We start from the raw sequence: 24,266 nt of genomic DNA on the forward strand, positions 1-24,266 counted from the left end.
GCAAACACGTGACAGGTGTTGGATAAAGGTCTGATATACGTACTTTTCTGTGCTCGCTGGCATTCTTGGGTTTGTCCGGTGTGTGGGATCCGTTTGCGGGAGCTCCAGCCAGAGGAGATGCGGTCTGCTTCTCCATCGTGTCAGCAGGCATGATGGATCAAAAAACGGAAGAGTAAATCCACGGGTGCGTCTCTCTAGTCCACGGATCAGTCGGCGTGTGCGGATCCACGACTCCTCTCGGGTTCTGGTGGCGACACGCGCCACGCACCTATTTATATCCGGCTCGCGTGCTCCCAGTTCGTGTGAAACCCTCTCTGCATTCTTTCCCACACTCGCCTCAACCAATCAGCGCGCGTCATCAGCCGCCGGGCGCGAGGCCGGCCGCTCATTGGTCAACACCCCTGCGAGCCGTCAGTCACGCGCTGCTCAATCAGCCCTGCAGGGACCGACAACAAAGCGGAGCGAGCGGCGGCGGCGGCCCGACTGTCAGTGACGGAGACCGGGACTGCGCTCCAACTCCGCTTCTGGTGGTGTGTGAGTGCTGACAGATTCCGTCACACTAAATTAATAACAAGATTCAAGATTCTGCCAATAAAAACTAACATAAAAAATGAGCCCTTTTTTGGACAGGGGCATTTAAGAGCACATTTTTCAACTAGTTTTGAATGACTTTTCATCCCAACTGAAACTCTTTCGAGTCTCCCACTAGTTTGCAGGTATTCCTACTAGAACAATTCCTCCTCTGACCAACTCGGAAAACCCATCGCCACAGCATTTGAGGACAAGAGACCAGCGTATTAAAACTTCTGGTCAATTCCCTCATCGACGAAAATCGTGACAAAAGACATTTCAATAAGATAAAATTCAAAAGTAAATAATAACTTCAAGAGTGAAACAAGATCATGCGTTTTGTTTACACACAGAAGATTACTTATATACTATACTATACTACAACATGACCAGGTTTCCACATAATATTTGTATTTATAATACAAATAATAATTAATAAACATATGTGTCCAGAGATATTTTGTGTTGGTGACAAAAAAAAAAGGTAAATATTAGATTAAATGGCGGTATGTCGCTGCAATGGATATGAAACCACTTAAATTGTCTTCTTTAAGTTTATTCAAACTGACAGCATCGAACGTTTATAGACTTGGGACTATTATTGGGTCTGAATGTATCCAACACAAAGAGTGTGTTGTGTGTGAGTGTATACAGTATATATTTAAAAAAGGTGAAAAATATATATATATATATCGCTTCATTTATCTTTTTTTTTCCTAACGATAAATGAAGAGCATCGGCCACATCTGTAACGGCACGAGGCGGTTTAGAGCAGCGGCACGCTCTCAGCCAATCACGAGTTACCTCTTTATGCAAATTATGAATCGCACTCTCCGATTGGCTGAGGCGGCAGCTATGTGTCAATCATTGTGGAAGGGCAGGAGAGGGTGGGGGCACATCTGTCCGCGTGCCATTCACACTCTTCCTTTGCGCCGAGCACGTGCCACAACCTGCAGATCACAGGAGTACGTCACCATCACCTGTACAGTCGTCAGTTATGCTTCGTGACAAGTCAGACAAGTGTGACTCATGACTTCCCAAGTTGCCTCAGAGGAGCCTCTTTAAATCCAACTACACTCAATCATAACACATGAATGCAAACTGCCAAGGAAGGAAGTGAATCTTCACTGTAACCACTCGAGCAAACGAAATAAGGCCACTGCAGTCGTATTAATAAACGCTGCGAGAAGACACTCGTGTGAAATGCAAGAACGCGGACCTTTGAGAAGCCCAGACTTTTAGGTTGTGGGAGAAGAGGGACACCTGGCGGCCACTTTGAGTTCCAACTGCACTAAAACAAATGTGAGACTATTATTCATCTGTGAAGAAATTGAGTTCAAAATTAAATTAAATTAAAAATGGCACTTGAAAATAGTAACTGAAAGATAAAACACTCTCAATAAAGCAGAATAAAAGCACTAAATAAGATTAACAAATGTGAGGGAAAAGGCAGGAACACAATATATTATTAATAAATAAAACAAGTTCCGTTATCAACATACAAATAGAAATATCTAATCAAATTGTGTCAATAATTTAACGCTGTTTTCATTTTAATTTTTTTTTTAAGTTGTGCAGTCATGTGAGGGTAGAAACGAGCAGATGAAGAGGACGGGAAACCAGTATGCGCCACACGGTGGCGCATCTTCGTTACACGCCATACCGGATCAACGCTGCAATAAAATTTGCAAAAATACAGAATCAACAAAGGGAGGTATCAGCAAAGGTCGTCACCCCAAGACCACCTTGGTTCCATGATCATATACATATATTTATGATCAGACATTATCATGTTTAGAACAAGTGTGTGCAAAAGTAAGATCACAAATTGTACAAAAAGACACTGTGCACAGAAGTAAACTTCAAAATGAACAGATGACGTAAAAGATATTGTGGCAGAAATAAAGGATATTGCCCAGCAAGCATTACGTTTCAAAGGTGGCTTAAAAGTCAAACTGGTGACTAAGTCCTAGATCTTCTTTGGAGCAACAGTCTATTGGCAAAGACCAAATGTAATAAAGTTTTGCTAAATCCTGTTCTTGTTGAGTATCTGTCATTGTTGTGGACGTGGCTCTGTGGGTGAGCTACTGGGCTGAAGCATGCCGCACTCCTGTTTACCCAGGATCCCAGGTCTCAAGGGCTAGCTGTGTGTGCTCCAGCTCACATCGCCTTTATTTGCTCTGGGATCGGCACGAATCACACAGACCAGTACACAGATTACACCACAACTCCCAGCAGTCGTACAATTCATGCAAAACTGCCCTGAAAAGGGGGAATTGCACCTGTTGAACGTGACATCAGCGGTCTAGTTACTGCTTTTAGTTATCAATTATTTTATGCCAAGCTGAAATGACTCATATGATAAGAAGCTTCATGAACAGATCAGTTTTGTTGGTAGGGCTTGTAAGTTAACAACTAGCACCCGCATTCCAGAAACATCAGTCAACTTTGGCATCATCAACATGTCTGTGAAAATGAGTCGCAATTCCTGATCTCAACATTTACAAGTTGAGATTAGTTTTGAACTGACAATTCAGTTTAGCCTTTGGAAATCCTCTTTTTAACGTCAGTGAGGGTATTAGAAATAACAGGAATTTCCCTTCATCACAAGTGATTGGATTCTCGGATGGCTACTGAAGGAGGCAGTGGAATGCAAGGATCAAAATAAGAGCATCACTTGTGCAGTAAGCGTTAAAGTACTTTCTGACTTGGCTTTATGAGGTTTGCAGGAGGCCAGAAGAGAAACTTGTGTTTGCAGATTTGCCGGACTTCAGCAGTCTGTTGTCGACTGCTGCAGCTCCATTTCACTACCGTCGGCTTAATTCGATGCTCCACAATGCGCTGTAGCACTTCTCTAAATCCATGTGCAGAGTCAATTCGCTTTCCTTTGGCTAGTTTTGGCCCAGTAATCTCTGCTCACACAGAGCAGCTTGATCAAGACTGATCCATAGTAATAACAGCAACACTTGTGTTTGGCTGCCTTTCCCTAATGTCGCACACAAAGGTCGTCCTGCTGGGTATGAGTTATGCCAGATTTACAGTACCAGTGTGTGAATTATAAAAATAAATCACGGCAATTTTCATGAAACACTGCTCATGCGTCCTAAAACATTTGCGGCTGCGGAATAACAAAAGTATGGCTGCCTTCCATCACCTTCTTGCTCATCAGGCAACATCCAAACAACAAATTCGGGGACCTACCCATCATTATGATATACACTAAGTGACTCTCTGAAGACCTTGACACCATTTTCCTCACAATCTTAACCCTCCTAGCTGAATGTCTGTATACACAAAAAGCCCAAGTCAACATCCCTGGTGCAATAGCAATACAACTAAAATGTTGATCTCATATTGTGCATTTCAATAAGCTTAAACAAATAGTTTGGATACTCCACTAACTGTTTGGTGTGGTTTTCATGTGCCTGGGAATGCTGGAACATGTTTATTATTTTAGCTAAACATGCACCTGCTCTTTGACCACACAAACTTTGATGTATTACCAAAACCAGTGTGGCGCTCTTATTATTCGTGTTATTTCTATAGCTGTCGGCAGATTTAAAGATGAATGTCCGCACGTCCAACATGATTGAAAAAGGAATTTTTCCTGGCATGAATTCATTCGTAATCTCATTACTCTCGCAGCTGTTTTCATACCTGCAGGAAAAAATGAATTTCCTCACGTCAATTATATTTGCCTCACTTTTCAAGCGCCTTGTTGTCATTTTGCCATCTGCAGACCAGCATGTCCAGTACAATGTGGTGCATTCACGCAGCCTCTTTGGCTTTCTGAACAGAGAGAGACCCTTTTCTCCTGCTTCTCGCCCCAATTCAAGGCTTTCTTCTCTCTTTTAAGTGGGCTGTTGATGAGGTTAGCCTAATCAGATTAAGTCAACTCACATTGGTCGCTGCAGTTTGTTTTCCTTCCAAAGGCGTCCTGACATCTCCTATACTTTTCCCTTTATCCTCTTCTTTGCACTTTTCATCCAGGCTTCCAGCGAAAAAAGCCTTTCAGCAGCCGCCCCAATGGACTCCTTTATAAAGCGCAGTTCCCGAATGATATAGGTTATTTAGAATGGGTCACTAGGCCGCAATACACGGGAAAGGCCTTTAAAGTTGTGCAGTGACGCATTTGGACATTTCCACTGGTGTCTGTGTGAATGCCAGAGATTAGGTAAACACAAAGAAGTTAAAATCACCAAATCAAATCTTGGAAATCGCTGGAACCTTTAATTTGATTCTTAAGCAAATGCCCGAGGGTTGTTTTGTAAACGACAAGGCTAATGCAATCTACTACTTTCATCCTAGTGCTAAGTTAGCACCGCAGTTTTCATGGCCAACTTGTTAAATAGCTTTTAACTAACTTTACAAATGTGTGGACGGGGGCTGTAACTACCAGGCTGAGACGGCAGCAGAGATTAGATCAAGGAACTCTGAGTCAAAATCTAGAAATAATTATGAGCTGTCTTGTAAAATCATGGTAAAGTGTCACTAAATGGCATGTCATGTATTTAATATAGGACTCTGGGTTCTAGTTATGATACACTAAGGCACCTGTTTATGATACTGGTTATCCAAACTGGTGAAAATGTTCGGTCACACCCACACAACATGAAGCAACAAACTGAAGTTAAAATTTGATTCACATCTCTTGGTATAGGCAGCACGATGACATAGCTGTTAGCGCTGCTGAGAGGAATTTCTCCAGACACACCAGATTCCTCCCACAATAAATCTTGAATGTACATCTACATGTGCCCTCTGAGAGGCCTGTTGTGGATGTGTCCCCAGCTTCTCACCAAGCAGGTGGAAAAGGGCACCAGCACCACTGCCTCCCCAGTAGGGAATGAGTGAGAAAACAAGTGGAGGAGAATGAGATGAGAGTCCCCTCAGTTTAGCAAGCCTGATGATAGCTAAAAAGTCTGTGTTTGTTACATTAGTCGCACAGAGAAGGAGCATATGAGGTAGTTTCCAAGACTGAAATGTAAAGATAAAATGAAGTTATAGAAATTATTTGCTGTTGCTGCATACATTTAGAAAAAAAAGCTACTTTGATTCAGATTTTAGCTCTCATACACATTGGTGTCGTTCAGATAAGTTGCTATTTTTGCCAAATGTGAGAAAACTCAAATAGTATGATGCGGTGATTATTGATTTATCTATCTAAAACAACATGCACTGTAACATGATTTGATTGGTGCTCGACGGGAATAACCCTCCCCCCTTCAGAGACTGTAAAATCCCCAGAGTTTCATCTGCACTGTTCTGAAATTTGATTCTTCCGCTAATAACAGGCCAGCAAAGACAATGAGGACAATGAGTACAGAGGAGTTCCTTTCAGATGACTTCAGAGACCCCCCCTCTGAGTCAAGACATGGCAGCTCAGCCGACTGAATGAGAGGCCGGAGAGTTTCAGGCTAATGGATCTGAGGGACTGTCCACATAATTACATTACAGCATTTGAGTGTTCTTTTGAGCTGCACACTTGCAGCTTGGGCTCCGCACCTCCACTCATTCATATCAGGGCTCCACTCCAGAATGTGCTATGACAGATATGGCCCTCGGAGCCACTCTGGGACAAGGTTTCTCTACATGAGATGGGCTACCCCCTCTTCCTCGTCCCTCTGCATACAAGATCCTGGAATTAAAACAGAGGGTGGGCACTGGGGAGACAAAGGATCAAACGCTGAGGGCAAAGAAAATCCAGCCATCAAGGAAATGCCAAAGTACAACACGTTAATCTGGATTTGTTCTGTTCTCTTTGACTCCTTTTTCTTATGGTCCGTACTGTAAATATTACAACAACTTAGAGCAAAATGCAGTGTCAAAGAAGGTGGCCATTGGCCAAGGAAGCCAGATCTATAGCCTCATTGGTAACAATCCACTCCAAACGGACAAGTCCTTAAGAGCTTAAAACTTTCCACAACCAAATGATCACAACTTCCAATAGAATGTAATATTCTGAAATGAGTTACTGAAAATGTCAGTTATCATGATGTCTTTAAAGCATGCTACAAACACGCACAGTGGGAGTAAATGGCGCATAACATGAATCCACAAGCCATTTTTATGACATGATCACACTCTATGATTTGATATTTATTCAGAGTGCACTCATGATACTAACAAAACTAAATGTGAAGAGACTCAAACAGAGCTCTGCAGTGATTTGGTTTGTACAAGGACACCGTGTTTAAAGTCAGCTAAACAGTAAAAACTATGCTTAACAAGAGAGCAATGATTGAACTCATGGCCAAATTAATATTTATAGTTTAAAAACCATCTGGACAAAACACTAACATTCAACACTAACATTCAAATATGACGTGAGAACAAACAAGGAAATTTCAAATATTCATGAAAGTTGAATGACAAATACATCTATGTCAGGGGTCAGGAACCTATGGTTCGCAAGCCAGATGTGGCTCTTCCAATGAAGAGTCTGGCTCTCTGAACAGCTCTCTGAGATCTGAAATCGAAATACCATCACAACTAACCGCTGTTTTCCTCATTCCAATCTAGCCATCCTGTGCGGTCACTTTACTTATTGACAGGTCATAGATATAGATATCTATATATAGATCTATATAGCCCTGATCTATGTTCTGAAGATCAGAAAAGTAATCACATTTCATTACTCCCTATTGTTGAATACCTGAGTTGGAGAAACTTGTGATTCAGCACAATTTAAATGTCTCGAAGGCTCAGTCAAATTGAATCCTATGAGGAAGCCATTGCGACAACCCCAACTAACAGCTTTAGTTTTGCTTAAACAATGTTATGCCTTCCTCGATTGATGTCAGTTCCATTATGTTCAAGTCCAAGCTCAAGTAAACAAAATAACCTGCAAAAATTGGGCAGAAAATCACCCTGAATCGTCCTTTACGATGACCTAAGTTTGTGTCTAATCCATTCAGGGAAAACCAAACACAGTAAGAAAGAGAACAGGAAACTTCACAGATGCTGGTGAATCAGTCAAAGTGACAAACGCAGACAGATAGAGACGTATTTGTCTTCGAGTTAACATTCTCAGTCTGTTTTGGGTGAATAACTACTGCCAGCGCTCTCAAATTATTCAAATGTTGACTGATTGATTTTCATATTGTCACCAAAAAAGCGTAAACTGCACACAAAAGTCACATTGAAGCCATGAATATACAGACTAAGTGGAAAATCCTTCAAACTAATATTATACAAAGCAGCAATTTTGGGGATTTGCCTGCTTGATAGCCATAAGAATTGCTACTATTGTTGTTTTTGTTGAATTCGGTTGGATGGAGAAATGCTTGGCTATCCGGTTTCTCTCCCCAAAAAAATGACTCCTTTTGTGGTCACTCAAAATCAATGCAAATTAATCTTTTATTCTATTTCTTGCGAATAATACAAGCCTTTGGACTTTTGTTCGGGGGTTTGTGGCCCAAACAAAATCATAAGAAAGGTAGAGAATGTGATGGGTTACTGGGCAGTGGAAGAGAGAGATGACCCCGCTCTCGGGTTGACAAAGAGCTCTTTATAGCTTTGGTGTGAACTCTAGAGGCTGAGCTATTCCAACCAGACTGACCAACACCTCAGGGGGTCCAGCATGAGCAAAAATGGAGCCCCAGATCAACCAATTTTATTTTATCTCCACCACAAGCAATAAACTCAATTCCAACGTGCCATAATGTTTATTCAGTCTACAATTGTGATTCAGACTGTTATGAATGAGATAATGTGATACAGTAAGTGTGGACATGGACACATTGCTTTCTGTTGAGGGTGTTTGAATGGATTTAGCAAATAGTGCACTTCAAATCAACTTCAACTTGGAATGTTAGTGCTGTTTTGTCTCCACCATCACCAAAAAAGGAGTGATCCCAACAATACATATGGATATATGAATCCTAATTTGACTTTGAAAGACACAAGATATCATATTTTAGTCAAAATGCACATTACTAATGGCTACATTAGTACAAAGTGTTTTCTGAATGAATTAATTGAAAGTTGTATGGTTGTCTATCCAAAAGCAAGCTGAACCATTCCTCGTGGTCGTGGTCTGACACCTTTCCTCCACTGAGTTTCATTTGAAAAGTACAATATTAAATACATTCCTAGTTTATTTGGGCGAATCACTAATAGCAGTCTATTTCAGCGAGATAGCGTCACTATCAAAGGCGAAACCCGGGGCCATGTTTGCGGTCACTTCTTGTGTCATCCTTTCATCAAGGAGTTCCCTCGTACCCCAAACACATCTCTTGTCCTTTCACCCTCTGAAGTGAAAATTCACACACTTGACAGCATACCCTGCTTTTAACTTTTATTTTGGGCCAAACATGGCAGAGGAGACGATTTGTGTCTGTGAAAACAACATGTATCAATCACATCAAACACTAAGGAAACAAAAGCGGAGGCTGGCAGCATCAGACAAACACTCCCATTAGTCACTGCTTGCTCTTTCACATGTATCGCTGTTTACTCTGGTATATCTCAAACTGCTAAGACAAAGTGGACCTACCGCCTGGTTCATTCAGCAAGTAGGCCAACAAGTGGACTACTGTGCAGTCAATTACAATAAGCACGGATCAAAGAGCACAAAATGCACTTCTGTTTCCTCATACTCCATGTGGCGCAACCTTTTCTCTTATGCTAGCTCTTCCCACACTGGTATATAAACTCACCATTAATAAGGTCTGAAAAGTGTGAACGTTCATCTCCTCTTGTTGGGTTTCTCCATGTTGTCCCATCCCCAGCCCCCTGCGTGGTGATGACCTGCCCAGCAGACCCCAGAACCCCGCCATGGCCCCCCTGCAACCACGGGAAGAAGAGGCCCAGCCAGAGCTGCGACTGGAGCTCATTAGAAGAGCCCACCTGGAGGCTGGCCCAGGGCTAACACGGACCACCAGGGCCAAGACCTTGTTCTGGTGGTAGTGAGTGTGAAGTGATGGCAGGCACCGCTGATTCTGATACTTGCTGATTCTGAGATTTCTCGCACAAACCAGAACATGAAAAATGTTTCAGTGCAGTCCAGGAGAAACCATATGGCTGCATCATCATGCCACACATCTCTCTCTAGGTTGCCTCAGAGCATCGAATAGAATCATCCTGATCCGACTGAGACAGCACATTTATAACTGTTTATGGTGATGCTATCACAGCAGTACCAACAATCTATAAAACAAGCTTCAGTGCTTATTTGCTTTGAAGTCTCACGGCCCAGTTCACTCACCTAAGACCTCGTCAGCCAAACTATTACTTCATTATCAGCACGCATTGCTAATGTCGAGGTATGTCTGCAGGGACTGCGTGGGTCCGGACCCCTATGAACAATTGCATTAAGACTGGAGACTTGCAATTCCTCGCCGTCTGGCTCCGGTTGTATAGTAGGGAATTCCATCTATATATTTGCACATCTGCCTGAGTAGATTGGATCACAGTGTCACCTTCATCTACAGAATAGTGTTTGTGTTTTGAATTCAAAATGCAAAAATGTAACAGAATTATTGACATTTTTTGTTTTCTGAAAACTTCTGAAAAGAACTTCTGAAATGCTTGCTGTTCTCCTTGTAAGTTGTAGCTCCCAGTCAAGGGGTATAATACAGCCCAAAATAAGTACAAACAAATAAATAACAAATGTACAACAAACGTGGCAATTGTAGCAGCTTTCACAATAAATTAAACAAATATGTTATAATGTATCTTCAGAACTTATTTTGACAGGCCTAAGTTTAGCCCACCAGTACAGGACAAAATTCTGTTTTTAGGGTTGATGGTTCATGGTTTGAACTCAACATTTGTTTGTATGCAAAGTTTGCCTCTCCTGTCAATTCCACACCTTTAAATTACAGTTGAATGAAACAGTAGGGAGGGCAGCGCGGTTTTATTCAGATTGGAAAAGCAACAGCTGAGCCCCCTGGCTCTGTTTAACCCTCTGACCGTCCTGGGCAGGTAACACTGCAGAGGTCAGAAACATTTTGTTACCAAAGTTCACAAGTTTACAATGGGGTTGTCTTTTTATGATGTGCTTTTAGTTTAGAGATGGAGACTCGTTGTTTTGTAAATGGGTGAAGCTTGAGTCATACATTCCACGCAGTGTAGTTTCGTTGAACAAATCATGACAAATCCACCAAGTTATCCACCTAACCCTAACCATCCAAAACAAATGTAAAAGCACAGAAAACAGGGCAGTGTAGCAGTTTGCAGTGGATTCATTTATAAACAACAGAGTTGCTTGTATGGTCCTCCCATGTTAAACAAGGAGAGCAGGTGAGATGTTTTTTTGCAACTGAGTTTATCTCTGCAATCAGTGTTGTACATGGGATCTTGCAGAAACCCTCATGAGATCAAAGACAGCAAACCTGGCCATTTGTGGTGGAGATGAACAATAGCTGTGTCTAGATGAATGGTAAATCTCATTCACAAACCACCGCATCAAGGACAATTAGCATTAGCTTGACTCTTCAGGCTCACCCTTTAAGCGGGATGAAAAAAGTAACCTGCTGACTAAGCACATTCCACCTGCGGCCTGCAGTTCAAAGGGCTCCCAGGATGGTCACCCTACGCACCTCACTGCTCCACAGATATCCAGTGACCACCTGCCCCCAGGCAAGACTCGCCCCACTTCACTCTGCGGGTGACTCGGTGCTCCATCAACTCAGTGGCTTCACAGCAGTGTTTGCTGATGTGCTACCTGCCAGCGAAGACCCTCAGGTGATGTTTGAATGCCCCACTGACTTAACTAAACCTCTCCCAGCAAAGAGAAGAGGCAGCATATGGCCGGCTCAGATGAATTCCCCTACTGTTTCCAGTGGCTCCCACGAGCCTCCAGGCAGATCGAAACGTCACGCTCCTCTTTATAAGATTAAGTCTAATAAGCTGCCGGTAACGAGACTTTAAATCCACAGCGGTAAAACACTCAACTCTGTGGCCCGGTACATGCCGTTACCCTTTTAGCGCTTTATTTTTATGACCACAAGTAAGAGTTAATGCTGCTCATCAACTTTCCCCGCAATAAACAAGTCCAAGATCAGTTGATTGACAGATGCAAACTCCGACACAACACAGCTTCATTGGCAAAAATAAAGAATACAAAGACAATGGAAAGACTTGGAATATATATAAATGCTATAACAAACAAAAACTATATTGATTTTATACCCTTTAGTATGGTGAATGGCTTTTAATAGCAAGAGGTCTCTTTATTTAGTTTTCTGATGGGGAGACTGTTAAGCAGCCCTTAAGATAGAACCTCATCCTGGAACCTGCTCACCAAAGAAAAAGAATTAATGACTTAATATGCACCCCGTCACCAGACCCAGTCTATATTGGACTTCTCCTTTGTCTTCGCCAACAGCACCCCCTGATATAGTAAGGTCGGTCACCAAAACTGGGATTGGAGAGGCTCAGTTGGATAGACTTCAGTCCCCAGCAGCCTCGGAATGAACAGAAGAAGAAAATGAAGGTTAAAAATGTAATACGTTTTGATGTCAGATGGGTCATAGTGGTCGCATCAGTTCAGCAGTGTGTCACCGGTGTGTTTTGGTCCACCCCTGAAGACAATGGCATTCCAATATGGGGACAACCAAAGCCCGCTCACCAGGAAAAAGACCAAAACAAGCTTTCTCGGCTTGACAGTGTCTCTTCTAACATTGGGCCAGACGACTGACTGAAAATGCCAGGAATGCTAGACTGCCGCTCGATAGGAGAGCATGTTCCACTTATTGGCTACTGGTGGGCCAAGCCACGGGGACGATGTCCAAGATGAGTTCCCACACAATAGGAACAAGGCATTTATGACTTTCCAACCACGAAAAAAGTCAGAGGTTCTCACTCAGGGTAGTGGTCCTCCCTCTGTCACATGGGGAGAGACAGTGCTCTGGTCTGACATCCCTCACATTTCACAGACATGGGGAAAAAAGGACTCCCCCGTGTCCAGCCTGGCTGTCCCGTTTGTGGTGATTTAAACGGTCTGTTATTAACTTTCTCAGACATTCTCCCTCTTGTGGTATCCAGACATATGATACTTTTAATTAGTAGTTTTCCTGCACACATTAACCTGGCGACAGAGGAATTCCAGAATGGTATTTCACAGGAATGTTAAATGACTGGTGATAACCAGGGCAACCAACGTGATGCCACTGTCAGCTCAAATGACTTCACTTTGTGTGTGACAGATAGTTGCAACACATGCATGCAATGGCGCATCCACAACCTTCATACAACTTCCAAACAAGACAGGAAAAAAATTAAATCATCACACATATAAGTCATATCCTTTTCCAGACAGTCTTCTTGCTCGATATCAAATACACGCAAACATTATAACTCTTAGGAAAATTAAATAATATACATAAAACATGCTCATGAACACAATCATGAAATCTGAAAGAGTTATTTTCGTTAATATCTATTAATACCAACATCAATCCCCATGCAAACACACACAAGTATGCATTAATTTACATGGATACGATCATGTATCTGATATGTGCGCATTCATATGAAAACAAAGTATTTCAGTTAGTATGGTCTGATAAAAGTAATTTAATTTGTCGCAATTTCAGAATAAATTTTTTTTTAACAATGGAAATGGAGGTCTTGAAAATCAAAACAGTCACGTATGTGAAAAGTTGGTGAAAGCCTTCGGCCGGATTTGGGATTCCATGACACGATTACCACCTGCTGGTTGAATTGATAATTGCAGATGCAGAAAACATTTTCCTCACGTGACAATTTTCGAAAGAGAAAAAAAAATGAGAAAAGCTTATTTCAAATACGAATTACATGCATTTATGAGAACATGTTTTGTGCATACAAGCCGACCACTTCTTGGCAGCAAAAGGATGCACATAAACAAGACTGAAGTTGTGTTTCACATGTTGTGGTTTTTCATTCAATTGTTTTTATGAGTAAAAATGAGGAACATTTGTGTATGAAGAGTTTTGTAAAGGATTGAAGTGTAATTACTAGTGCCACATGGGACATTCATTGTACATTCATAGCTCTTTCCGGTCCACAGCATCATCAGCCTCACACTCAGACCCTTCCCAATTAGAACCACCTTCCACTTTGTGGTATGCTTCCCTCAAGACCAAAGAAGAAAACAGGGTCTTTTAACAAGCAGGGCCCCACTCTCTTGTTCACCGGGGAAGTTTACCCACATCTGTCTCAGAACCTCAGGCCTGGAAGAGAGGGGGTCAGAGCCAAGGCCAAAGGTCAGTGCTTGTCCCTTTGTGTCCTAGAACCAACATGAACCCCAATCCAACACTGTGGTCAGCGGGACACACTGCCGGGTTGGTTTTAAGGGCCACGGACGTGTGAACTGAACAGGAGTTGTGCTTTCAAACGTGGAAGCGTGTGAAAAGAGACTCTTCAGGATTGTCAATGAAGTGAGGAACAGATAGCTGTGCAGCTTTGTGGTCGCATCTTCAATGGCCGGGACCGAAAGCAAATGAAAGCACAGGTTTGAAAACAAGCAGGTGTTTGTGTCTAAAAGGGGAAACCAGCATTAACACTTTTTAAAGTATATTAGAAAGTCTGTCAACAATGCATTCTAACCATAGAAGTTGAATGATAAATCAAGAGACCTACTTGTGTTGCTGAACAAAAAGCATATATTGTTTTAGACTCTGCTGTCCTAGGTGCTGTGTAACCAAAACACACACTATTGCATAAACTATCATTCGATTATTTCACCAAGTCATCCTTTTTTAATCAACTATAAGTGCACAACCATGAAACATTTCCACACAGGTGTCCTTGAATAGATGCGAGGCTTATAAAACAGTGTGTTCGAAAATTTGTGTGGCCCTTCAGGGGGAGGTCTGTGTGAGAACAGATCTAGTTAGGAGCGTCACAACACATTGGACAATCAGGCTTGACCAACTCGCCACAGAGACCCAGCAGTGCTCACTCCCTCTCACTGTTAGGCTCCTCTTTCTCTAGCTTGCTTTCTTTCTCCCTATCAGCAAGCCACTATCCATAATTGACCTGATTCCCAGATTTCTGTCCGTCTGACCATTAAAGTGGGCAGCATAGGTGGCAGCGGACCGACTGACTGGAGGAGAAAGGAGTGTAAAAGGAAGTATTCTTCTAATGTCCTAAAGGAAAAATCAGCATAATGATCACACATTCACACTCTCCACACAGGCCCTCCTCCCACTCTCGTCCACATCAAAATCTTGATTAACCTCCTCCTCATACTCCCCCTTTCCCACCCACTCACATTCACACACACAGAGTGGAACCAGAGGCCCCCTGACAGATGGGGAGAAGGGTTTCAGGGGTTCCGCTGAACAAATGGCACCCTGGTTCAGTGTGGTGTTGTCAGTGGTTGAATTGATCCAGGGACTACAGAGGTTTCCCTCAGCCAGGGTGTTACAATGGCAACAAGTGTGTCGAGCTGGGAGCAAGCTTGTACAGGCATGGGAGCCATAGCTCATGAATGATAGCTTAGCAAATGGCCCTCCTTTCACCAGCTTTCATTGTCGGACCATCGCTCGTTTTCTTTCATAGGCTGCTCAGAAAAACTTGCTTTGTTAGTTTTATTGGGTCTGATTGGTTTGTCAGTCTGAAACGTGTTGGGGTTTTTTGTGAGGCTATGATGGGCAGTGCGGTCTCACGGTACCATCCCAGGAATCATGTAAATCTATCCGTCACTCGCTGACAGAGGGGCGAAAGTGGCTGGCCGGCATAGGTGCCGATTTATGTTTCTGCCAGGGGGTGCTTCATTCATGCCTCCCACCTCTTCCGTATAGAACCCACTGAAGTTTCACATCTTAATTCATAAAAGAATTTAAAGAGAAGTTGGCTACTACAGCCCTTCGCTTGACCTCATCCAAAAAATAACCAATGTGACGACATGATTCTTCTTCTTTTCCTTTCGGCTTCTCCCTTCAGGGGCCGCCACAGTGGATCATCTTGTTCCATCTCACCCTGTCCTCTGCTTCATCTTCTCTCAAACCTACAAACCTCATGTCCTCCTTCACCACCTCCATCAATCTCCTCTTTGGCCTTCCTCTCCACCGTCTGCCAGGCAGTTCCAACCTCAACATCTTCCTACCAATGTACTGGCTATCTCTCCTCTGTACATGTCCAAACCATCTCAGTCTAGCCTCTCTGACTTGGTCTCCTAAACACCTGACATGTGCTGTCCCTCTGATATCGTGGTTCCTGATCCTATCAATCCTACTCACTCCCAGAGAGAACCTCAGCATCTTCATCTCTGCTACCTCCAGCTTTGTCTCCTGTCTTTTCCTCAGTCCCACTGTTTCCAAACCATAGAACATTGCTGGCCTGACCACTGTTTTGTACACCATCCCTTTGTAAATAGAGTACACAATCAAGAACCGTGCATGAGAGACTACACCACGGAACACTAATTATTTTGTGTACGACCCAAAACATTCACTGTGTCAGAGTCACACCTGGGAGTGAAACAAGAATTCAGGACCTCGGACAGCACTTCTAGATTGTTCGACAGGGGATAGGTCATGAAAATCAGAATGTTGAATAATATCAGTATCTCATAAAGAGTCAAATAAATCCAACTCATAACAACAAGGTGTTGGATGGAAAAATATGAAGTTTTCTGGTCATCCAGAAATAATACAAAGAATCACAAGCTTATTGGAGATATGTGATTGAGTTTCCATGTGTCAGTAAGTGTATAGAATGTGTATTTCATTTGAAACTCTGTTTGTAACGTAGCTCTGGGTGGCCTCAATAAGATGGACATAAGACTACTGAACTACACAGGAAGCCAGGGCTCTTACGAGGAGGTGTCCAATCAAAATTTAAACTGTTAGTAGCTTCTAACCATTTGTCAGAGTAATCCAACAATATGAACAATCCTCTTTCCACCTACATTCAGAGGGCTCCGAAGTCCAGCCAGCACAAACATTTACGACTTAGCTGTCTCAGACCGTCCTGTATTTCAACATAATGAGCCTCTGTCTCAGTGACGAGATAAAGCCTGGCTCAAAGACCCACGTGACCTCTCATGTGACCCCAACTAACAGTTTACAGGCCCAAGAACAATCGTCCCTTTGCCAGATAACAACAGCATCATTCCTCCAGGCTTCTCCTTCAGGTTAATGTTTCACCACTTCCCTATGTTTGTGAGCTGCTGCCTGCAAGCAAGGGAAGGAAAAGGAGCAGCAGAGGATTGGTAAAAAACAAAGGAGAAACAGAAGGTGATCGATTGGTTGGTAAACAAACAAGGGAGCCAAGGCCCTGAACAGTGCAGTCTCGTCTATCAAAGCTCTCTGATCCAAGAGGTGCTGACACAGCAAATTTACACCAATCCCTTGAACAAACATTTGAAACATCTATTTGATTCATATATGCAAAGTTTGTTTAAAGTAGACGTTATTAGTGGGACAATCACACTTCAAAACTGACATCAAATTTGTTCTTGGAAAGGATTTCAGAAGTAAATCTTATATATATTCATCTCAAGCCTTAAGCGGATGAGATAAGTGAAAAAAATAATAGATAAATATGAAGTAAGGACGACCAATCATGTTTTAGTTTTAAAATAAACCAAGACTTCAAGCTCACACATCAAAATGAGTGATATGTTCAGCAGTTGCACATATTCTGGGTGACATGATGATTCTAAATATGTTTACAAAGCCTCATTCTTTCACACTGAATGACATAGCGCAGAGGGCATTTAGACGGATCTCAAATGACTGAAAGTGCTAGAAAAGCCTCAAAGAAAAGGCTGGCATATATAGATCATTTATTTTTGTGTCCAGAGTGAAAATGCACAACCCCATTAAGACTTGCCAATGTGGGAGGTCGGTTACTCACGAAATTAGGTGGGGAAATTAGGCCAGGAACAAACAACAAGTGAATGCTGATTTCAATTTTTAAACAAGCTGTCAACAACAACCTTTGACGGAGCAACAGAAGGCGAAGAAATACATCTCTGGATCTGGACTTCTGCTTTTGTCTTCTCCACTCTGCATAGCAATGGCAAGTACATTGCGATGTGTTTGAATTGTCAAGAAGCTGGGCCAAGCTCGTATTGTCGTCGAGATCGGGCCTGCATTTTGAGAAAACAGGAGGTAGAAGAGGCGACTGAAAGGGCCTTGGGGTGACAATCAATTAATTTTCATTTACCTCCATTAGCACTGGGCTGGAATTTGCATCTGTGAAACTACTGCCAAACTGACGGTGGGCTTTTTTTTAAAGAGGGAGAGGGCCACATTAAGCTAATGATGGGGGGCAGAGGCAGAGACAATGAGCTGCATGTGTGGGAGGAGAAGGAAGGCCGTCCTCTTCGCTCATTAACACCACAGAGCTCGGTGCTGCTGTCACACACAGCGAGCCCTCACAGGCAGATCATTAACCACTCGGGCCAGGGTGTGAAAAACTGCGTCTTCTCAGCAGTCAAGCACCATGAGGTTCCAACTTTCAGCTTTTACATAACTTTAAATGACTGGCTCTTAAACAAAAGGTATAATTCAAATGAAAACAAAACTCCTAATTGTGTCTGTCCTTTAAGACAAATGTAGCAAACTCAAACACAAACAATGATGTTGTTCTCATCTTTCATTCAAGGACCCAGTTTCAGGACCGCCCACAAAGATTGCGTTGTCTGATTCCCAGCAATTTGGGCGTGTCTCTAGAGCCCCCATCAATTAAGGGACCACACATTACATTTCAGCTGAAACACACTGAACATACTCAAACAATGTAGTTTACAGCATCACTGGAAACCAGATATTTTAAGTAACAATCCCATAACACTCATTTTAGTGACATACCTTCTCCAAACCTTGAATTATTGATGTCACAACTGCAAGCAATTTCCTAACCACCACCACCAAACTACTTCCATGCAGATACAAAGTAAACCCTCAAGTCCCCCCGACGGAAACAGAACTCCATTGTGCAAAATATTGAAGCATTATTGACTTTTCAGTCTGCGTGAGTAGAAACTTGGATATCAACATTTCAAAAGACAAAACTGAGGGAGTAACAACCAGCAACAACAGCAACAGTGAATAAAATGAAATGCATTCCAAAGAAAAGTAGAATAACCACTTTAACTTAGGATTACAACTTGTGAATGCTGCAAATTTCCGCCCTGTACTCCTTTGCTTTCTCTACTTTGTCTGTCAAATTAAAACAGGATTAGACAGGAGGAGGCAGTTTATTGCGGGGACTATCTCTCAGCTTTCGCCTCCATGTGTGGGGAGGAACCCAGACAGGGTGAAATGGACTGGAAGGTATGAGAAGATGAAAAGGAGAACAAGAAAATGGCCGAAGAGAGCAGACAGGGTCACAGATGCGACATTTCACTAACAATGAGCTCCACTCAGGCAAAAGTGTGCTGACATCCCGTCTTGGGCAAAGCTGTCTCCCAGCTGTTTGAGTCACCTGTCTATTAAAAAGGAGCATATTTCTTGGTGACCACAGAGGCAGTGACACATTTATTGGAGTAACAAGCATAGAGGTGGATTGATTATTAAACTAGGCACAATAAATCACTTTTCCTGGAGAGGAGGAGGTGGGGGGCGCTCCAAACCGGCATGTTGTTGAAAGGAAGAACTGATAAGAACTCATTTTTAAGTAAATCAGATATGACATAACGCAGCGAACCCACATTTGGGCATAATACTGATGTCCGACAGGCATTACATTAAAGCCGAGACAAATATTAAAGTGACCTCCTGCCTTTTCCTGTACTCTGGCAACGCCCTTCCAAAAACAAAGCAGACATGACAAGAGTGCAGAAGAGAAATCAGATGGCTTAATTGTTCTTTGACAATTAGACCATCACTCATGAGAACATTGAGCAACCAAGCAAAAGTAGCAAAAGGGAGGAGGCGGCTAAAGAAAGGGATGAAAGCAGAGGGCACTAAAACACCCACTGAGAGAGAGGGAGTGAGTGGGTACGAGAGAAAGGGTCCGGCTATTGAAGGCCTGACAGGGCGAAAGAAGCAGAGAGCAGTTTACAATACTGTACACTGCTGCTCTGCACCATTAAGTGGCATGGAGGGCAGGTTGAAGACAATGGGCTTCTGTCCCCAAGGAGAGGGACAGCAGCTCCAGAGGAGTTCTCCTTGTTACTCCATATGTTAGCGTGCAGCTCACAGGATGCTGCTTGCACTGCAGCCGCATGCTCGGCATCTGGGCACATGAGGTCCAGCGACTCTCCTCAGTGACCACAGCGGTGTGGTGAAGAGTTTTCTTTGGTCTCCCGGGTTACTGGATAACAACAGGGATTCAGGGCAGCACTCAAGAGATTAAGGAAAGGAAGTAATTTCAGACAGGGTGAAGTCCCAATTATGTTGGAATTAGAGGCAAATCTAGACACAGGATTTGAGAGCCGGGAGCCAGACACAACCAAAATCTGTGTTGTGTTGAAATCTTTCCGCAGAGTCATATATAAATGCATATCCAAATTTCAGAACTTGTAAAAGCTACTTTTCTAAAAAATGTAACAACATGTAATTTTAATTATTATTGTATTATTATTGACACACACACACACATATACATATATGTGTCAATAATAATACAATAATAATACTGTATGAATATATATATTACATGTCGTTACATTTTGTAGAAAAGTCAATAATAACACTGTATGAAATATTCTCAGTTCAAATGGCACAGCTTTGTTTCTGGTACAACATCTACATTCTAATTCCACTACAGCATCAGACTGTCTATCCAGTATAAATCTACTGTGTTAGTGGCAAACCTTAATTACTATTTATAATTTTTATCAATTATTCAAGTCTGTTCACGACCAACTCATTACAAATAAATATTTCTAAAGAATCTTGGAAAATACATGATAGCCAAGCTCATGAGACTTTAAAGAGCACTTCTTAACATTAAAAACACATAGATGGACGACAACAAGCATTTACAAAAGCTTTTGTCCTTCAAACTCACAAGTAGATGCATGTCCAGACCATTTACATTACTTTAGCCAGTGTATTTCCCCTCTGTGCAACTGTGACTCCTGTTCTCTTTAGGCCACTGACAAAGGCCTGTCAGAATGATGGATTCTGAAGCTGCAGTCTGAATCCCAAACAAGGGTCCTGAAGCGACTCCCGTTTATCCTCAAACAGACCCCCCTCTCAAAGGAGAGAAAAAAATATAAGACAAGTGACTTGGAGAAAAGAGGATGGGGTGAGGCGAAAGAAGAAGAATCTTAACAAGTGTTTACCCTTTTTCTGTTGCCAAGCTGTGGAGCAATAACCTAGCGTAGCGAAAGGCAGCGCCTGATCCAGGAAGAAAGAACCGGGCCTGGAGGGTCAGGGGTCACTAACTCTACCATTGTGTCTGACAGGGCAAGCACACTTCAGCTTTTCTCCGGCTTTCAAAAGCCTGCGATGGGGGTGGGAAGATGGGCCTGAACACACTGGGTCAGGACCAGGGGCTTTATGGTAGTTGGGGAAGAAAGATTCGAACCCAAAGGGTTAAATGAAGAGCGAAAGGGCCCTTCTGTCCAATTACTGAGGGACAAATGCTCTCTGTGACCCACAAGGGTTAAAGTTCAGTGCAGCCATTGGCAGCGGCACACTCTGGCTTTTTGTGGAACAGATGAGATGAACCTCTGCTGTGTTTATTTAAGTGACACCCGGCCCATCGGAAGAGTATAAATAATACCAGGCTTGTGCGCTGCCACTTAGCGGAATTAATTTATAGACCAGCTTTTTTTTGCCTGTTGAGCTGTTAAACAGATGACATTCGCAGAGCACAATCAGGTTAGCGGTAGGATTACCAGTCTGACAGGGGAGACGTTTAGTTTCATACTTGTAGCAACACAGATTTGGTAAAAGTTAAAATTTTAACAAAATCACACAATATTGATTCCTAACACAAATTCAACAGTGCACCATAATCTTCTTCTGTATTACATGGGTCTTCACTTTCCAACAGAGCAGTTATTGTCAAATAAACAGCAGCAAAGCTCTTTGATAGATAAGAAAACAAAATAAAACTACAAGGACTTGATCAAACCACTGCGAGCCAGAAGGCGAGATGAACTCCTGCTGAATCTACAGCAAACATGAGAGGGCACGCATTTGTGTAAATTTTAAATTAGGCGCTCATTGTGAATCAGAATCCAGTCCTTTTCTTAATCGGTCCAGCGCAATAAATTCTCTCAGAAAATCCTAAAATGAATCACACAACAATTCATCAAAGCCTTTCGACTCGATCAGCTGGAACAGACTGAGCTCTATCAAAGCTTTAAATCTCTTCCTCTGCAGAATCCATTTAGCATGGCTTTGCCACACTGCACCAGGGGGTGCTTGGGTGTGATACCAGGCGTGGCACCTTTCGGATAAATTATGCACCCCGCTTGTGTGTGTATAGTCTTTCTTGTGTGTGCGAGTGGATTTTCTACCCTCCAGGAGTCCCCCCTGCAGGTTCTCTCTGTCTCACATGAGCCAGCATAAGCCTGTTGGACACACATCTGAGCGGCGTAAGGGAGTCACATGATCTTATCCAGACTCCTAGGGTCTTACAGGCAAACAGAAAGCGCAGGATGACTTTTAATCAAGGATCAGGATAACAGGTTTCAGTAGGACACCGCCAGGATCCCCGATTACACCAGAGTCTAAGTCGCAGGCTCAGCTTGCCGTCCACCTTGAGCCAGATCGATGAGGCCGGATGAAGCACTCAGGCCAGGCATGAGGTCAACATTTATTAGAGTGTCTTAACAATAATCTGGGAGAACCTCACCCGGACTCCAAAAGCAGTGTGCGCGAGAGCTTGTCAACAACTCCTAAATACAAGACTAACATCTGTATTACATAAACACCGTGTGATCAGGACTGCTTTTACTGTTTAAGGTTAAGTCTGTTATCCAGGTGTAAGCTCACTGAATAGCTAGCAAGCAGTGTGGCACCTGACAGGCAATGATCCACGTACAAGTGCTTGGTAACAGTGTTGACACACTTGAGCATTAGGACTGCACTGCTGATGCTGATTTGCACAATAAAATATATTAAGCATTAGAAAGTACATAGTATATGAAGTAGAAGCTTTTGGGAAGGTAGTCATGTCTGAAGCAGCATCATGATCAATGGACAAGTGTAAGTGTGATATAGAACTGACAGTGAAATTAGAAACACTCACATTTCTGTTGTCCCTTCAGCGAGTAATGTTGAAGAATTCAGAGACCCATCAGAGTAGGTGCATGACTTCCTCATCTGGTCTTCGATCTGCCCTGGTGTTGCCTTCCAGATGACCATGCATGTAGACCCTCAAAAGGAGAGAAAGAGACCAGGTGACATCCCAATAGGTGGCATCATTTCAAAGAAGCAGCGTCTCCATGACCAAAGGTGATTGAGTAGTTCACCTTGTTTTAAAAAGAGACACAGGAAGTGCTCCTCTGCCAGCTGCACCAGAAGTGACAGTGGAGAAATTCCCCACTGAATCAATTATTCTCTATATGACTGTCTCAACTTTCCCAAGAGGAAATATGACTAGTGCAGGAAGTGATTGCGCTATTGCCAACAAGAAGGTCTCTGCATGGGGCTAATCACTAAGTAGTATACTAGTACTTAGTCTGAAGATAAAATAAAAGTGAGTCATTTGTTTTTTTAAAATAACTTTTTTTTTGGAAAAAGAGTTGTACCACTGATAAGAAAGCAATTATGCCTGTGATGTGGTTGGACTTGACTCGGACTGATCAGAGGTGTGTGTATATAATATATATTCACGATGGTATTGACCAGAAAATTTGCACGGCCGAGACGGTCCATGTTAAGGGAAGAACACGAGGCAAAACCAGTCTGCTTAAAGCTGCATTAACCACATAATTCTCAAGACAAACGTTCACATGAAAGTAATGACTCTCCAGAGACACACACGTAAACTCAACCACACACACAGCATCCTGCCATCTAAGGGAATGCTGCCTCCCTCCTCTTGCCCTCACCATCACCCACCCCGAGGATTAGCCCCCTACCCCTAACTCTACACATACTACCATCCCTATTGCCGCTTTTTCATATTTGATCCACAACTCCTTCCTTACTCCACCCTCCCACATGTACCACCAGCAAGGCATGCCTCTTTTTCTTTGGCAACTCTTGGGGAGAAGAAGAGGAAGATGAAGAGGCAGGGGCTTTCATGAGGAACAATCTGCCAGGGAGACGAAGAATAAGCGGGCACTCAATTAAGAGCTGCCCATTGAGCCTGCAGAGTGAGCCTGAATGTGGGCCCCTCCAAAGGAATGGAGTCTCATGAATAGATTGTGGGCCTTCATGAAATATTAAAGAGCGGACAGATTTCCCACAATATTTGTACACCTCCCTTTGTGGGGATTTCTCCCTCCATTGAGCCCGAAACTGTTAACACATCCGCTCAGAAGCGCGGCCTGCAGACTGTGCTAAAGAGCCTCGGCCTCCAAGCATCAAACGCTTCCTACCATCACCTCCTCTTTCTTAATGTCTGCCTCTCTTTAACACACTATCTATCAATCGCTTTCTCTCGCCTTCTTTCCTGGTCATGAACTATTCATAGAAGGGATTACAGAACTTTTAATGACCACCTGTTCTTGCTCTGGCACTGTATTGTACCACTTAGCATCCCTCTGGTATTAAGGGGTCATAATCCTGCTGACCCTTATCTCCGACAACACAAGCCTCAACGCCAAACCACCCAGATTGGTAAAGCAAATCCAATCCCAAAACGTAAGTAGTCACCTAGAACCAACTTTAAATCCTGTGTGA

General features: G+C 42.9%; 2 protein-coding genes across 9 annotated transcripts in view; both read right to left on the bottom strand.

Annotated features, from left to right (window-relative positions):
- Positions 1 to 24,266, bottom strand: part of noc2l (NOC2-like nucleolar associated transcriptional repressor) — a 116,830-nt gene that overhangs the window by 89,608 nt on the left and 2,956 nt on the right. For 4 of the 7 annotated variants that reach the window (XM_053848470.1, XM_053848468.1, XM_053848469.1 and 1 more), the window contains exon 1: positions 22,666 to 22,794. The gene's annotated coding sequence lies outside the window, so the exon portion shown is untranslated. Of the gene's footprint in view, positions 1 to 22,665; positions 22,795 to 24,266 lie in introns of those variants that run through there. The other 3 variants (XM_053848467.1, XM_053848471.1, XM_053848464.1) reach the window with 1 other exon arrangement.
- Positions 1 to 24,266, bottom strand: part of her9 (hairy-related 9) — a 28,455-nt gene that overhangs the window by 1,239 nt on the left and 2,950 nt on the right. The window contains exons 2-4 of one of the 2 annotated variants that reach the window (XM_053848479.1): positions 22,666 to 22,792; positions 1,790 to 1,856; positions 44 to 1,520 (exon numbers count right to left, since the gene is read on the bottom strand). In XM_053848479.1, coding sequence (XP_053704454.1) covers positions 44 to 151 — 108 coding nt within the window. In that variant the 5' untranslated portion in view covers positions 152 to 1,520; positions 1,790 to 1,856; positions 22,666 to 22,792. The remainder of the gene's footprint in view (positions 1 to 43; positions 1,521 to 1,789; positions 1,857 to 22,665; positions 22,793 to 24,266) is intronic. The other variant, XM_053848480.1, reaches the window with a different exon arrangement.

This window comes from Synchiropus splendidus, chromosome 18 (genome assembly GCF_027744825.2).
Source record: "Synchiropus splendidus isolate RoL2022-P1 chromosome 18, RoL_Sspl_1.0, whole genome shotgun sequence".
NCBI classification, from domain to species: Eukaryota; Metazoa; Chordata; class Actinopteri; order Syngnathiformes; family Callionymidae; genus Synchiropus; species Synchiropus splendidus.